This window comes from Choristoneura fumiferana, chromosome 20 (genome assembly GCF_025370935.1).
Source record: "Choristoneura fumiferana chromosome 20, NRCan_CFum_1, whole genome shotgun sequence".
Classification (NCBI taxonomy): domain Eukaryota; kingdom Metazoa; phylum Arthropoda; class Insecta; order Lepidoptera; family Tortricidae; genus Choristoneura; species Choristoneura fumiferana.
Genome location: NC_133491.1, coordinates 6,419,888 through 6,438,413, shown reverse-complemented (window position 1 = coordinate 6,438,413; position 18,526 = coordinate 6,419,888). Strand labels below are relative to the sequence as shown.

The 18,526-nt window shown below is 36.4% G+C and overlaps 1 protein-coding gene across 1 annotated transcript in view; it reads right to left on the bottom strand.

Annotated features, from left to right (window-relative positions):
- LOC141439299 (uncharacterized) overlaps positions 1-17,919 on the bottom strand; it is a 29,013-nt gene extending 11,094 nt beyond the window's left edge. The window contains exons 1-2 of the mRNA XM_074103561.1: positions 17,734-17,919; positions 2,207-2,246 (exon numbers count right to left, since the gene is read on the bottom strand). Of these exons, the coding sequence (XP_073959662.1) occupies positions 2,207-2,245 (39 nt within the window). The 5' untranslated portion in view covers position 2,246; positions 17,734-17,919. The remainder of the gene's footprint in view (positions 1-2,206; positions 2,247-17,733) is intronic.
- Between the last annotated feature and the right edge of the window lie 607 nt (positions 17,920-18,526).

Below are 18,526 nucleotides of genomic sequence, written 5' to 3'. Positions count from 1 at the left end.
TAATAAAAAAAAACTCTGAACTCTTCCAAACACATATTACATAATTGTTTTCCAACTGTAATCTTATTTCATCATCCCAGCCTATATTCTCAGAATGAGATGACTTGGTCATACACCATTGAACTGCTGTTTTCCTTCACCGCAAAGATCGTGGTAAATTTCGGATATAATGGATGCGAGCCCGGGATTGAACTCATGATCCTCTACATGTCAAACTACTAGGCGAGCGGTTAACTTATTTACCTTGCTGAATATTTATAAGACATTATTCATTTAATATTGGTTTTCTCGAGATAAGGGGTTTTCCGGGGTCAGGTATACTAAGAAGTGCAAAATTCGAACATCGTATCTTGCCGTCCCACTGATGCTAATATTATTTAATACTAGAGTGAGAGGGACGATACGATACGAACTACGGATACGAACTTCGATTCTCGAATGTCGTAGTAGCCCCCCTGATCCGGTGACCTGCTGAATATGCTTTAATAATTTATAAGAACTCTTAGAAGGGCCTACAAAGGGCAGGGATTAAACGTTCCTTTGATTTTGTCCTTGACGTCAGATGTTGGGAAATTAAGTACAGTTTAAGATTTAAAGGGTGTTAGCCTCGTTGAAGTTGTTGACAGTGCGGGGCGCCTAATCCTGCTAATATTATAAAAGCGAAATTTTATGACAATGTGTGCGTGTGATTCTTACTGCTTCACGCTAAAACCATTGACGTTCATCATCATCATCATCATCCCAGCCTATACCTATACGTCCCACAGCAGACAAGTCAGTCTCTAAGAATGAGAGGGCTTAGGCCATAGTGCCTACGCGGGCCCAGTGCGGATTAGGAACTTTACACACACTATTGAATTGCTTCGCAAGTTTGTGCCGGTTTCCTCACGATGTTTTCCTTCACCGTCAAGCTCGTGGTAAATTTCAAATGTAATTTGCACATAAATTTCGTAAATCAACAATGGTGTGAGCCAGGGTTTGTACCCAAATTCCTCTGTTTGGGAGGCCATAGGTCTACGCCTATTTTTCAATTTGGTGAGTAAATAGCGTGATATCTGAGATAAATCTTATTATCCTGTGTTATGTTATTTTCATGTGTTTTTATGTACAATAAAAAGTTTTACAATACAATAAGTACAATACAAAACTTTTAATTGGATAATTGGGATTATCCATTGGGATTGGGATCGCGGCTCGGTAAGCGCAGCGTAGGACGTCCACCAACGAGAAGGTTGGATGGCCTGGTTAAAGCCGCGGGCTTACGGTGGATGCATGCCGCTTCCGACCGAAGCGACTGGAGGTCTATGGGGGAGGGCTATGTCCAGCAGTGGACGTCCTACGGCTGATATGATGATAATGACGATGACGATGATGATTGGGAGTGCGCGAGCCCGACTGGTTTTTTTCTAATCTGGTACGTCAACTGGTCTACATACGAGCACAGGGAGTCTCTGAACATTGGGGCTTTAAATCCAAGGTTTGATTCTACTCGCATAACAGAGCTTCTGTTGTTCTGCAACTTTTTAAATTATGAGCACTGTTAATAAAAAAATCATACAGATTAAATCGCACCTGTAAAATTAAAATGAAAAAATTATTTTTTTTTTTTTTTCATTTTAAAATTCAACCAGATTGTGTTTTATTTAACGTTTATTTTGGAAATGTGAATAATGGTTTCACTTTAATTTTAAAGGTGCGAAATGTAATTTTCAATGTATGCGATACAATACTAAATTAACGGCACATTGGTAAATGTTTATCTTAGAGATGTCAAATAAATGACAAAAATTATTTAAGGCCCCTGTACTAAGAGACAGTGATAACATACCGCCATGTCTGACTGATCTAACGATTAAACTTTTGAATACCAACAAATGATCTAAATTTGAGTTTTTTGTAAATGTTACAAAACAAAAGTAGCTTAGTTTTGTAGTAGAATCGAACCTTGAATTTAAAGCTCCATGTCAGAGACACTCTGTATACGGACCTGAGGGGCTACTACGAAATTAGAAAATCGAAGTTCGTATCGTACTGTCCCTCTCACTCTCGTTTTGAATAGTATAAGCTTCAGCACGTCAATTTTGCACTTCGTAGTGTAGGGCCAGTTGCTGAGTGTCTAGTAGCCTTCCTTTTGTTTTTAACCGACTTGAAAAAAAATGATTAAGCTTTATGTTCCCCTGTACGTGTTTTTTATTTCAATACTTACTTTAATCTCTGTAGTTGCGGATTCTTCATTAGAAGACATTCTGTAAACAAAAAAAAAACATCAGTTATTTAGGTTTATACTTAGGTTAGGTTTTAAAACCTTAGGTTTAGGTTTGAACTAGGGAAATCTGATTAGCTCTGTAATGCTTTATTTTTATTTTCGTGTGCATGGTAAAGATTATACTTATAGGTATGTACCTAAATTGTAGATACAAAAGTACCGTGATTGGCCCCTATCTCACCTGATGCAAAGTGCAGTTTGTATGTGTGCGCGTATGATGCATGTTTGTTTATTTACGGAAGTTAAAATAAAATAATCATATTAAAAAATTAAGGCTTCGAAATATTGCAAAATCTTAACTGCTAAGTTTAGAGATGTGAAATTTCGCACGGGTGCTATTCATGCAATGTTGACCGTGTTGTATTTTATGGGACTTCAATAAAATCCCGAAGTTGCAAGTCAATTGCAGATAATGGTTTGATCGAGCGAAGCTGCAGGTAAATGCTAGTCTTCATCAGCCGGAAGACGGCCTCCCTCCTAGAACGCCGCCAAGAACAATGACTCGCCACTTACATTACGTTACCCATAACTATCCCGATATCATCAGCCCACCTAGTTGGAAGCCTGCCCACGTTTCAACTTCCGGTTCGTGGTCGCCACTCGAGGATCTTTCTCCCCCAATAGTTATCCGTTCTTCAAGCGATGTAGCCCACCCATTGCCACTTCAACTTGCAAATATACATCGAGCTATGTTGGTGAGTTTGGGTTCTTCGGCGAATTTCATTATTTCAGATTCTCGCGCAAAGAAACTCCGAGCATAGCTGTCTCCATAGCTCGTTGCGTGGCTCTTAGCGTCTCTAAAAGGGCTACAGTAAAGGACCACGTCTCAGAGCACAAGGGAATTTTTACTTTAGATGAATGGCGCAAAAACTTTTTTTTTTCAAAATTAGGCAATTCTGGATTTTACTCAGAATCACAGAAGAAAAAACGTGTCCCTAATTTTTTTGTCTGATTTATGACTTTATTTTATACAGTTTATATAGGTCGTTACGTAAGGAAAACTCAGAATTACCTATAATTAAAAAAAAATTGCGTCATTTGAAGTAAAAATGCCTACAAACTGGCAAATGCAAGTAATTACGCTCTAAACAGTTAAAACGAGTTCACGGCCATGGCATAAAACAAAAATTGGTCCTATTTTACGCGATTAGAACAGTATCTCAATAGCATTTCAATATCTAAGCACGTTTTCTGTTTAAGCAGATGGCTAAGACCATAAAAATGAATCCATGATGTAACATTTCACCATTTTTATCTATAATAAAACAACCAAATGAACATAAATCTAAATGAGCGTAAAACTGCTCCGTAAATAACGCATGCTTCTTTTGGGTTTTGTTTTACAGACAAGAATAATATTAGATGGTATCGAAATATTTAGTAGTAGTGGCAATTGGCGGGCCACAGATCAACAGATCGCAGATCAGCAGATGGCACTCGAAGAACAGATAACCGTTGGGGGAGAAAAGTTCTCGAGTGGCGACCGCAAACCGGATGACGAAGCGTTGGCAGGCCTCCCTCCGGGTGGACTGACGACATCGTGAGAATTGCGAGTAACCGGTGAATGCAAGTGGCGAGTTGTCGTTCATTGTGGCGTCCTAAGGGGGAGGCCTTTGTTCTGCAGTGGATGTCTTTTGGCTGATGATGATGATGATCGAAATATTTAATACTAGCTCTTTACACGCAGCTTTGCTCGTGTAAATCATTAGATCTGGCGGTCGAATTAAAATTCCGGAATCGCACTAATGTCCCATGGGAATCCCATAAAAATCGATGAAGGATGAACAATACCTACAAGTAAAAAAAGTTGAGCACAACAAATTACTAAACAATAGGTGTATAAAAGTCAAAATGTTGGGTAGATAATTGGCGGTCTTATCGCTTAAATGCGATGTCTTCCAGACAGCTATTTATTTGTAACATACTTAATACAAATGCGTCAAAATAGGTGGCGGGAACGGAAAATTTGCCTTGAGCGTTTTACTTCAAATAATGTATGATTCATGGTAAAAAGGCGGCGCTCTTATTAAATTTCTTGTCTCTTATCGCTTTAAGGCCAACATCGCTAACTTTATATTGCTCTATGCATTGAATGACCATAAACCGAGCACATTGTAGCCGCAATCTGCTTAGCTGGATTTATGATCGCAACTACTGCGGAACGAAGCGGGCGATAGGGGTAAAATTGTAGTGGTGATTATCCATTTTCAGGGTTCTTTCCCTAAACAGTACGTCATCATCATCATCATCAGCCGGAAGACGTGCTGAACAAAGGCCTCACACTTGGAACGCCACAATAAACGACAACGGTGTTGTCACAACACGCCACTTGCATCCACCGGTAAAGAGTATGTACAGGACCTTATTACTAAGCTTTTGCTGTCCGTCTATCTGTCTGTATAAATCATGGCTGTGTCTTTTGAACTATAGGTAAATAAGCACTTGAAGTATCCACAGAATTTTTATTTCATTTGGGTTTGGGCATTTGAAGTATTCACAGAGGTATTGGTTATGTTTGTGGCAATGAACGTTATGTTATTTCTTTCAGAATCCATACTAATATTATAAATGCGAAAGTGTGTGTGTTTGTATGTTTGTCCGTCTTTCACGTCGAAAGGGAGCGATGGATTGACGTGATTTTTGGCATAGAGATAATATATGGGCCAAAGAGTGACATAGGCTACTTTTTATCCCGGAAAATGCACAGTTCCCGAGGGAACAGCGCGCGGTAACCGGACTCCAAACGGGCGAAGCCCAAATTCCAAATTTCCATACCATCCTTACTAATATTATAAATACGAAGGTATATCTGTCTGTCTGTTACCTGTTCACGCATAAACTGCTGAGCCTGTTTAATTAAATCCAGTTTGAAACCCTGGGAAGAACATAGGATAGTTTTTTATCCCGGATAATTGCATAGTTCCCGGGGAATAGCGATATAAATGAATTACCGGCTACACTAACAAACGAAAAAAGCTAGTGACAAATAAAATAGTAAAAGAAAAACAATTTGTAAATGAACAGAGGTCTTCGTAAAAGAACGTGATTTGTTTGATCTTAACATTAGGCATGTATCTTTTTACCAACACACGGCGTCTGGCAAGACGCCACGGTAATTGTTAATTTGAAGATTCAAACAATTTTATATATTTGTCCCACCATACCTAAAGACGCTAATGCAAGTAGCTAAGAGAAGAGTGGAGTAGCTTTCAAAAAGCACGTAAGAATAAACATTGTGCGTAAGTACGTTAAAAGTGCATCGAACACAATACTATATATAATGAATTAATGAGTCTTTTAAATAACCTGGAATACTTCTAATGGTTAGGTTAGTTTGATTGAAAAAACCTGTTAATATTTATTTATGTTCAAAGTAGAGTGCAGAGCAGTCAAAGATAAACAGTAACTGTTTCTAAGTGGTAAAGTCTTTTTTTGAATTATACTATTTAGAAGAGCTTTATTTTTGATATGATAAGACGAAGAAATTATTTCAAATATCCATACTAATGTTAGAACTAAATGTGAAAGTGCATATAGATATGCGGTATTAAACTTCGCAACCGATAATCATAAAATTTTGTATATCCAAAGTGTTGACTTAATAACATAAAAATTTACGGTAGATTATTTATTTCAATAGAGAGTAAAATCGATTGCACTAATTTTAAAGTAGGTTGTAAAAGTGTCTTGTAATATGTTTGTAATGTAAATTTGGATCCCTTTTTACTGACCCAATCCAAAATATAGGCTAACTTTCCACCAGAGATGTGCGATGCGAGGATGCGTTGCGAGGAATGTGTTTATTATCAACCAATAGAAACGCTTGATTTGAACCTATCCTCGCTCCGCTGAGGCATTTCCGCTATTACGAAATTCAAAACTCGAAGTTCGTGTCGTTCAGTCGCTCGACACTTGTACTATTTAATACGAGAGCGAGAGGGACGATACGACACGAACTTCGAGTTTTGTAGTAGCTCTGTTACAATCAAGTAGAATTATAAACTTAGCAAAACATACGATTATATTTCGAAATAATAAATTTTAAATTTAATTGTGTTTGTAAAGTTAGAAAACTCACAATGAAAAGCGCAAGCCCACTCATTTTGAATGGATGACTGTGCTCTGCAGTGGGACCGTACGTAGGCGCCGCGATGACGAATAATAATGTACCTATGTACCTACCTATTTGTAAATATTTTATACTCATGAAACTAATTAGAATCTGATATTTAAATGTATTGGTGTTCAATAAAGACTCAATGTATTATATTATAATAACATATAAAAAAACTGTGAAAATGTCTGATTTTTTTTTCAGTATAAAAAAAATACAATATATAGTGATTTCACGCGGGCGAGGCCGTAAGCATGATATCTAGATTTTTAATTGAACTTCTGTACTAAGTACCTAGGTATATTTATTATATTGGCAAGCTTGTCATCTCCACTGGTATCCCTGGTGGGCGCGTAAATCTGACTTTACTGCCGCACAGACAATGCGTAGTCGCAATAACGCAGATGTAATAACATATAGCCGGCTCGTAAAGGTCCGCCCAGACCGACGCTATGTCCTCGAACTATAAGATGTAACGGTCTTAAATTGGTATGTTAGGTTGTTAATACATTATGTGAAGTCGACTTGGCCTATATACGAATATGTCCCGACTGCAGCCACTGCAGGGGACAATCTCTTTTCTCAGAATGACACTAAGGCTTGGTCCGTAGTTCCTAGTCGGGCCTGGTGCAGATTAGGAATTTCATACACGAAAGTGTTTTCCTTTTCCGCAAAGCTCATGGTAAATTTCAAATGTAATTTTGTGTGTAAAAACTCGGAGTTGAGAGCCCGGGCATGAACCCACTACATACAGCTATGTCATTTTAAACTCAAAAGTACTATTATGGGATAAGTTAGGACGCTCGCAGGCGACACGATCTAGCTGTTTTTAACCTCCAACGTAAAAGAGAGGTGTTGGACACCATTCTCTGTCTGTCTGTGACATCAAAGCTTTCAAACTGCTTGGATGGATGGTTACGATGCGGTTTTTTTACGTGAAAGCGAGTTTATTTACAGCTTTTCCTAGGAAATTTTGATAAAAATCGGTTCCGTCGTTTTGAGATATTGAACTTTGAAATAACAATGGGAGTTTATCAACTTTTCTAAGTTGGCTAAGTTATTAAAATTGATTTGGACCACAGGAACATGTTTAATGGGCTACATGCAGCTTACGAACCGCCTGTTTAACACGGTGTTGTCGTAAATTAAATTAATATTTAAAGCTTTTTTCATGCACTTGTCTCAATTACGAACAACTTGACTGTGTTCTAAAACAAATGCGCATCATGACCAGGAATAGCCTCACAACTAGATCAACGATCTCGCAGGATCGACTACCTTTCCTCTCCAGTTTAAACCCCATATGTCAAGAGCATTAGGCACGAATCCAACCGAGCATTAACCCCGATATCACCGCAAGAGATCTATGTCATAATAAACTATTTTTTTGCGAAACAAATATAGAACGTTCCAATAAATCCAGACCACAATTTATGTTGAAATAGTGGGCTTTAAATAGCGTTTTTTGCTTCCTATCGCGCTTAATGTATCTGATATCACTAAAAGAGTCTAGCAATCGTCTTGCGCGTCCGTCAGGCCGCGTACTAAGTACCAACAGGTAGCAGGGCGGGCGGTGAGCGACTATCATTTTCTCTTTTCATTGCGTATCACTGTTCGACGAGGTGTCTGCCGCGTAATGAACAGAGAACACGTCTTTCACTACGCTGCTCGCTAGCTGACCAATCCACGGCCATCAAAGACACGAAGAGAAGAGTCCGAGCGAAGCTTGGTCGCACAGTTACTAAACTAGTCTAACCAGCAGAAGGAACAGAGAAAAATATTATGCCACAGTTGCCTTACATCTCATTTAATTCAAATTTCTTAATAATTTTACACGTTTTACATTATTATTATTTGTGATTGTTTTGTCTGGTTATTTTATGCGATTATTTATTTGTAGAAATTTACAACGCATTGATATCAACTGTTATGCTGTAAATCTTAGTTGATTAATAAAAAATAAAAAAGGAGCAACAAACTGATAAATTCACTGCCACGCGGCCCGGAAATCTAGCTCACGTAGGCATTATTCCACTGTGGGTAACTAACCTAGTATGAATATTAAGCGGAAATACAGGTATTTGATAGATTTATTTGTCGCGCCGTCTAAATAAGGATATAGTCAGTTTATAAACAAACGTTTGCAAATCCAACGGCCCTTAGACGTGACCCGATAAAATACTATAAAGAAAACACCAGCGGTTGTGCAGTAACTTGTGCAAAATAATGCGCAAGCCAGAAAAGGCTGCCAATTCGAAAGGAAAATTGTGTTCATACGAGATAGCGCCCGAGATTCTCCGAGATAGCGGCTCGCATAATGCGATCACTTGTTTACGTTACTGCTAACGCCATCTATTTATACTTATCGGAACTAGGAGTTTCAGTTTGCCTACGGGAGATGGCTGTAGTAAGAGTATTTGCGGTAATTTTATTGTATTGTGTTTTATTATATTGTACTCTTTATTGTACATAAAAACAAATGGAGTTAACAAATAACAAGATACCAAGATGTACAAAGGCGAACTTATCCCTTAAAGCGAGGAAGGGAGTAGGTAGAGAAATATGTACATGTAAGACGTACGTATGTAGACACTTTTAGTAAATATAACACAAAGCTAACCTACTATGAGCAAATTACATATTTTTCTTTGTCACATCTGTCACAGTAGGTAGGTGTATGTAATGTAGATACATCTATTCTAAGCCGTACAATACAATGCAATGACTCTTCATTGAAAACCAAATAAATAGTTACATGGTGTAGTTAATTGTATGTAGCGCCACAGTTACGTTCAGAAAATTTTACAAGGAAAGCAAGAAAAATCTTAAAGCAATATTGAAACTTTGTTTCCAGAGTTACACTAGGCATAATATTTATTTAGCTATTCAGATAAATAACGGAAAGATAATAATATAAACATAAATAATGTTTTATTTATACTTTCTTTGCAATCAGCTCCGTTCATTGCACCAATAAATTCACATTAAATTTCAGTTGTATTATCTAAATCTCAAGTAAAGACGAACAGCCACGATCCAGGTCTATTAATAGGAAAGGCCAGTCGATGCCCACGTCATATCTGACTGGATGCTATCAGCAACATCTTTGATGGAAACTAAGCTTCCAACGCTGATTTATAAGTCTTAATATAATAGACTTTATGTACCTTGTTTTTAATAAAATTGAAGCTCTCGATATGAATGTAATTGTAATGTACCTATTTCCATATCAACACGTCTAAGTGTGATTCACACATGTGTGTCCGTAGTTGCTATCGGTGCCACCCGTCACGCATACAAAGACATCTTGTGCAGAACAAGCTACGCTTTTATTATTTGCACACCGGTTATTTGCTGAGAAGGGGCTTCTTCGCAAGTGACACATCTATACTCAAGTATAAAGTACTTAGTGCCTAGGATAAAAACTGTTTCTACAACTTCTACGAGCATACCGTTATGCAAAACACAAAATAAAAATGGCTTTCCTCGGAATTCGTCATCATTCATCAACATTCATTCATTGTGCGATCGGTTCCCTAGCTTATTAGTATATCGATTTTTTTCATACTAGTTGCATAGAAATCGATTGTACAGTCATATATAGCCATAGCGTCAAAATATGTATACATCAACCTTATGTTTGGTGGCAAAAAGGTGTATAGATATTTTTGACGTCTTTGTTAACGCGTACGTATATATTGCCCTTGAACGTACCGCAAATGCTTACAACATGAAGTCAAAACTACGGTGATGAGATGACACTGCAAGCGGCATCTAGTGATTATAGCAAAACTTGAAAAGTTTTTAATTTTTAAATACATGACTTTTAAATCACTATTGGAATCCAAATCCGATAATAAATACTAAACAACAAGTCATACAATATTTTATATTAAACAAACTTTTCAATAAAATAAAAATAATATGTATCTGCAAACACCTCATAATAATATAAAAGCACTCACTATGTCCTTGCAATTTAAATTTAAATGATAAACCTTAAATCTTCAACAAGAGTTCCAATTTTACAAAAAATACTCAACCGCGTAGCTGCAGGACGGGCTCTTCCAAACTTGGTCAAACTTGAAACAACTACAAACGTTCCTAATTTTTTCATGGCTTCGGCCGAAAGTCTGCTTGTAAATCTTTCGAAATAAGTTTTCGCTTTATTTTGCGAGAAATTGTACTTTGTTATATATAAATTGTTCGGTGTTTTTATGGGAACATTTATAATTATTTATGCTTTCTCGTGTTATGTATAGGATGCAAGTATGTCCAAAAAGTTTTACTGTGATGTTTAATAACAATCAAAGAGGTTCTGTTTTAAAAAAGTAATGATTCAAATAGCAACAGAGCTACAGTTTATTCAGACTAAAGCGGTTAGGCGGATTTTAATGAAATTTAGTAGTTCTTATGCTAGTGAATTTTAAATTCTTAACCCGTCACGCATCCTAGAGACTACATTTGTCCCTAACTTTTTTTGTGTTTTTTGTCTTACACTATTAGTCCTTAAGACTATTCTAGTACTAGTAGTCTCTAGGACGCGTGACGGGTTAATGAGAATAAAGGATCTTTAAATCGAAATCAATATAAATTAGATGCTGCTTGTATAATTTTATAATGATAGTAAATTATTATTCGTCGTAAATACAATATCAACGAAAGGCGATACGATACGAAGACGATTCGAGACGGAGACGATTTATGTTCTAGCTGAATTGATAGCAGAATGCAAGCCAAACCACTTATGTTTCCTGTAGCAAACGATGCCAATGCAAAATATATCAGACAAAAACCAGACGCTAAAGGCCACATATTAACTAGAGGTAGAGGTCATAAATCATAAATAAGTAACTACTTAAATACATATTGTTGATCATTATATAATCCATTGATCTTTGTAACGAGATTACCGGATTAAATATAATTATAGTAAGTAATTAGAAATATAATAAGACTGAATGAAAGTAGCGTTGGATAGCATGAAATAAAGAGCGCGTGTGAATCTATAGAGGTGAGCGCGACAAAAAAAATAAACTGCTGGCTGTTGCCCGCAAATCTGCCTGCGATTCATGCCTGCGAGAACTATGCTATTTTCCGGGATAAAAACTATCCTATGTACTTCCTATACTTAACAGGAATATTCATACCACTATTTTCCTAAGAAAATGTAATGAATGAAGGTAACCTCAGCAGATGACCACGTACGCTCTATCGAGAGTGTACCTAGTTACTTACGAGTAGAAGAAGAGAAAGAAGTAGAGTTAAAGTTAAATGAAACTAAACAAGGTTAGTTATAGTTTCGGTAAAGAAATAATTTCTAATATAAACATACTTAGCTGTGTTAATTATGTTATTTATTGTGATTTATTTATCTGCACGAAATTTCAAGTTAATTCGGTTACTAGATGTGGGTAAAATTTGACTGGCAAAGTTTGACCAAAACACACCAAGCTGATCTTTTTACTACTTTTCTCTGTATATCTGTATTTTTATTTTTATTTATTATGTGCGATAGTTTACATACAAATATACATTGCAAGTTAAGTTAAACTTTGTAAATTCAGGAAAATTACAAAAATATACATTTTGCAATGACCTCAGGAGAACTTAAAGCTCACGCCAATCGGTAGCCAGATGGTGTTTCCGGCAGATATCGGTCAGATGCCAACGCGCACGCAAGGCCACTGCATCGATCATGATGACATGATCCACTATCAACTATAGATAAATAACAACTTTGATAGTTTTATTAGATCATTAATCATCATACTTTTGTTTGTCGACAGACAGACTACCTAGCAACTGATACACTAGATAGACCGAACACGTGGACCAAATGAGCGTTCAAATACAATTGGGACGAAAACCGTATTGGACCTAGCTAACAAATCCACTAGATATACGAGGTTTTACTACAAGACGTAGACCGTAATTAACTTACGATACTCCGGCGCAGAAATGAGAAATGCGAATCAGAAATGAGGAGATACGTAGAAGAACAAGAGTCACCGACATAGCCAAGCGAATTAGCTCGTTGAAGTGGCAATGGGAAGGCCATATAGCACGGAGAACAGATGGTCGTTGGGGCCGAAAGGATCTCGAGTGGCGACCGAGGATCGGCAAGCGCAGCGTAAGACGAGATGGACGGATGACTTAAATTCGCGGGTTCACGGTGGATGCAAGCCGCTTCCAACCGAGGCAACTGGAGGTCTATGGGGGAGGCCTATGTCCAACAGTGAACGTCCTATGGCTGATATGATAATGATGACTCCGACACAGTTGAAAGAAAGAAAGAAAAATGGTTTATTAAGTTGCATCATGAGTCTAAAGAACCGTGGGTAGATTGAACAAAATTTCGGATGGATGTTGAAATATCGGAAGCTCATCAAAGATAACCTTCCTTGCTTACAGGACTGCGACTCTTAAATGGACTTTCAACCAAAAAAACCTGTGAGCTTTGGAATCTCTTTAAAATCAGACTCTACTATGACCTATAAAACTGAAATCGCCTGTGTTGGAAAGTCACTCTCATAATATAATTTGACCTTAACCCATGTATTGGAATACAATACGCTCAGTTATGTATTTTGGAACTTTGTCAAACGGTATAAGCAGCTATTAATACATGTTTTAATGACTTTCGATGTCTGTAAAAGTTAGTAATTTTATTAGCAGATTTGTTGGAGGTGGACCAAAAACAATAGAGGACAGAGAACTTCAAAAACTCCGTCTGATGTGGTGCTCTTGGTTTAATAGTTAAAGGGTTATAAAGTGTATTTATAGTGTATAAAGAATTAATGAAGACCACAAATGTTAAATCATGGTTAGAAAATTTAATTAACGATTGATACTGAATTATCAACTAAAACTAATACCTCTAGAACCTCCTAGAACAAATATAACCTTGGGCTCCCGACTTGCTACACGTAAAAAATTTTTAGCTAAAGATTTATGTTAATTAGGGATATAAATGTCTATTTCAAATTACACCCAAATCAATCCATCCGTTTCAGCGATAAGGAGTTATAAACATTGTCACATACTCACAAACTTTCACATTTGTAGAATTAGTAGGAAAAGAAACATCGCGCATTTTTTGTCTTTCTTTAAATTGATACAATTTCTCAATGTGAAGCTTTATTGAAGGGCACTTGGAATCACGATTGTTTTCCTCACTTCTTTCTGTCACATAATATTGGATGAGGGCAGAAAACGTCACGACGTAATTTCTAAGAATTCAACTAGCATTATGGTTCACAAGAGCACAAAGGCACAACTGGTCATGGATAATTAATTTCTTTTCATAAGAGTTTGAACCGTCCTTTGAATATCGCAAGGGTGCAAATTCTTGGTCCCAGACACATTCCTAGACCGGTCCGGTCAATTACTAGACGTAGTTACCTATTAAATTTACCGAGCCGTATTCGATGTTTAAGTTTTCGCAAGATATTTGGGGAGATATATTATTAAAACTTTTTAATTAAACTATCTCTACGAGATCGAATCAGAAATGAGGAGATACATAGAAGAACGAAGGTCACCGACATAGCCAAGCGAGTTAACCCTGCAACTCTAGTTTCATTAGTTTCCTTCAAGTAGTTCAATTTTAGTCGGTAAGAGTTTAATGATTATACTGAAATGTGTTCAATAGATTTTCATAGACAGAATGGAGTTCCTACTAAATAACACAAAATTCAATGTAGATAATAAATCAAAATAACTACCAAGAAATACTTACGAACACCAGGCTTTTTTACCAATAAAGTTTGAGTTATTTATATATTCTTTTCCAATAATCATTAGTCTCATTCAGAAAAAATCTTCAACTATCCTATACTACAGGCACTCTACCGTTTTTCATTCCTAGAACCTTCGATACCATAAGTTCGTAACTGATGTTCTAATAGGGTTGAATTCTTCGAATTCTAGAGTATTCTAGATTCCACGCTATTAACTTTTAAGCTGAAGCAATAATAAGCGGACAGATAATAGCTGGTGTACGTACACTACACATTTCACTTGGCGCGCTGCCGGGCGCTAGAATGATATTCCAATATAAGCTCGTGTTTAAGGGGAGTGTACAATCGTGGATTAAATTAATTTTAGAAATAAACACAATTAAGTATTTTTAATTTAATTTGTGAAAAGTAGAAGTCGGAGTCAGCTACCTATTTTGTACCGCTTAAAGCTGTAGTTGGAATAAATTAGGTAATAATACAGTAATAGTAGTAATTTAACAAAAAGCTTTAACTTTAAGCTTTAATTTAAATTGAATATTAATTTCTTGAAATAGAGACAACAAAGTTATTAAAACTTAAATCATTGGTGAAATTTTGTGCTAGTAGTGAGAAGGTTTAATTAAGAAGAGAAATGTTAATTTTATTTTAGAGAGAATTGCTCAATAGTGACAGAAAATAAGGAATCTGATGGTGATACAGAACTTTTTGGACTTTGATTATTAATTACCTAGAAACAGGCAAGTGGTACAAGAATCTATGCCTATTTCAATTAATTATAAAAAGTAGTCTACTACTTTCACTGGCTCTAGCCATGCGGGGTAGGTAGGCGGGGTAGAGTTTCATAGTTGTCAAAATCCAATAGCTTAATTTTTAGATTTAATGATATTTAATATTACAGGTAGTTTCGAAAATTAATATTAAACGTATTTTGTCAGTGATAGTCCACAGGCACATTACGTTATTCAGCGGTGTATGCAGTTACTGCATCGCTGCAATATGCTTCAAAATACGACTATATCAACTCACAAATATGTGACCTTGGTTATTAAATAACAGTGTACAATACAATTATAGCGCCACGTGTTTTCCTTTTGGCTACGGTATGCACGTTTCTGTTTATGAGCCTCTTAATTTGATTATGTCGCATAAATTAAGTATAAATATGATATGTTCAGTCATAAGTTGTGGATTAAGAAGAGAAAATAATGTCAAATACAGATTTGTATTGTTGCTGTCTAATAGTTTTTTTACAGTTGCTATCGCACAGATAGTTTATGAAATTGTGGCTACTGCTACTAAATAAATGTTTACACCTCACTCATTAATACTCCTTATTTGTAATATATTATTATGTAAGTTTAATTTCCTTTAGCTATACTTACGTAGGGAGAAATGTGTCAAATGCGTGAGAAAATATCTAAAAATCGTTAAAAAGATAAAACTTGTTTGTTATAAAACTATATTGATGCAAAATTTATATTAGGAAAATTCTAAGAAAAATTCTGGTTTATCAATATGTTCATATTTGTTTGTAAATTAAAATTATATGCTACCGGCAAACTGAGGCAACGTGACATATAAAAGTACCGTCTGTCACTCGTCACCTCTACTCTCCAAACTTTCACTGACACATCAAGGAAACAGTAGTTCACGCACCTCTAAGTTCATTAACTCTTGGCAGTTCCTACCTGTGTCACGTGGCTGGCGAGCCGCCAACCCAAGCAATAATATCGCAGGTGATAACGAAACATGGACAAAAACTTACTTTTAAATGGGAAAACAATTTGTGATAAAAAAATTGGCATTAAAATAGCGCGATTTTTGCTGTAAGTTTTCTCTAGCGGGTGCATCACAGCTCGTGGCAGGTTTTGATGAATAACCATTTTCAAACTTTTAGAAAAGTTGCATATGCAATTGGGTGTGTCCAATGTCCAATTGAAGTCATCGTTGACATCAAGAAAAGGGTCGAGACAAACTCTCAATTTGTTGACTTTGGTTTGTTTGTTATAGAAATATACCTAACCTACATGTAAATACTTTAGACGGAATTTAACTGACAGGATTATCGATAGTCGGTCGGGTCGTAGTCACTTGTCGGTAATACACTTGACCTTGCCATGACCTTGCAACAGTGACGTAACTGTTTTAGGTAATAAGTAGACAAGATCAATCGTTATGCAGTTTTCAAATTGAATTTCTCTTTGTTAAGTTACGCATGGAAAATGTGATCATTTCTGAGAACACTTTCGACGCCAAGAATTTCTCTTTATAAATATAAACTAGTTCTCATCTATTCAGTGCGTAACCAATGAGAAAATTTCACAGCAGAATCACTTTTTATTAGCTTTTATTTAATTTCACCTACGTGTAGGGAGGAATTTTAAGTAGAAGCCGTTTGAGGCAGTTCCGGTGATTGGATTCCCTTGAAATTTTGTACGCGTATGTAGTTAGGATAACATTGCACGTATAGTTAACGAAAAGTAGCGTGTGCAAAAAAACATTGTCATATTTTATTAAACGTAATTATTTTACCTAGGGATTTTGGAGCACGCATGATTCAACATTTTGTCTATAACTCGTACGAGTCTGACAAAGATCCCGCTCCAGTGGCGGCCATTACTCGCGTCACGGCTCCGCTAATTTGAATGTGAAATATCCAATTTCCATCGAATTTGAAGCATTTGCCCAATCAGGCATTTGTTCCAATTACGCGTGACACACAGCGCGTGATTTATATCGTTTATAGACTTTTTCATTTCCACCGATTTTTGGGTTGCACTTTATCATTGTGTTTTCAATGTTGAAATTATGTCATGAAATATGAATGACTTTATTAATAAAAGAAGAAAAGTTTTGGGACAATATTTTGCGTAAGTTTAAACATCTTGCTTCTCATGAGTTCTTTGGATTTGAACAAACTATGTTTTGAAGCGAGCACCGAATCATTATTTTGTGGTTTTCTTCCAATAAACCGAGATTAATTTGAATGTCAAGATGAGGTCGCTCGAAATAGATTTAAAATTAAACCAACATTGCAAAATAGCGTGTCATAGAAAGTTACAGCACCGCCCACTCTGCAGCCAGAATATCTTATAAAACAACACGGAGTCCGGATTACGAAACTAATATTAATGTCTGTCATCGAAAATAATTAAATTTATGCTTTAAAAATATTCGAGAATAGATGATATCATAGTCGTAAAGATAGGTAGACACGTCTACTCGTATCTTTACTTGGTTTCAATTCGCCAGGTTAGGTTTCCTTGCAATATTATGAAGCCACATTAAATTAACTTTAAAACGCATGAAATCTCGTAAACAGATTAGTAAGTGTCCAAATGGAAAATGAGATCAAGTACACTTATTTTCGGAGCGGTAAACAAAATTACATATTTTATTCCAGCCAAATTCGGACGTGACGCATTTTTTCATTAATCCTGTAAACTGATTCCAGCACTTGTCGTTTAATGAATAAAATATCCTTATACGTTAAAGCTGATGCTGTAGGGACACGAGTGAAACTGGGCACGGAAGCATGTTTGCGCAGAGGACGATGACTGATAAGCGTATAATGGTGATAATGACACTGTAGGTAGCACAGGTGAACAGACCTGACAGTCGGCAGCCGCTGCGCGTGCGCTCCGCACGTCGCCTCCAGATCACTACTCTACGCAGTTCCCAGCTCAGCGGCAACCGTCGCTATTTTTAAATTCGCTTATAATTTTATTGTTTGACGAAATTCTAGAGACGAGAAGTGCGCACGCCGGTCGCAAGACAAATGCCAACTGCCAATAGTATCGCGATCTCTCCGCGGACCCTTGCTTCTGACTAGAGTGCCCAGTGCCCAGCGCCCGACCCTCGCGCTCTTTTACTGATCATGTAGCCCTCTAGTTTCACCACTAAATTTGTTTTAAAATGTTTATCAAGTGTTTTCAATTAGCTTTCATTAATGAATAAACATCGAAAAACGAAGAATCCTCATAAACATTTATTAGTTGAAATGTAGCTCAAACCTTCGACTACAAAATATTTTGAGCTAGACAAATATGTGTGGCACGACGAACGAGACATCGTAAGAAAGTTTTTTTTTTTATAAAACCGTTTAAAATCCCTCATCCAATATTAAACTCAAGATTTTATAACGGATTTTCCATTATAAAATCTTGAGTTTAATATACATACAAATAATAATAGTTTATTAAAAAAATATATCACCAGGAACGAAACATTCATCAGGCCACAAATTAAGCGAAGCTCGTATCTTAAATAGGCATAATCTAATTAATAGAACATTAACTATTTTAGAACATTAATCAGTTGTAAATTGATTAATTCAAGTGCTTGCCGTATAATAATACCGAAGCCCATACAATGGACAACAAGCTTATTATCTTGCTCCTCCTC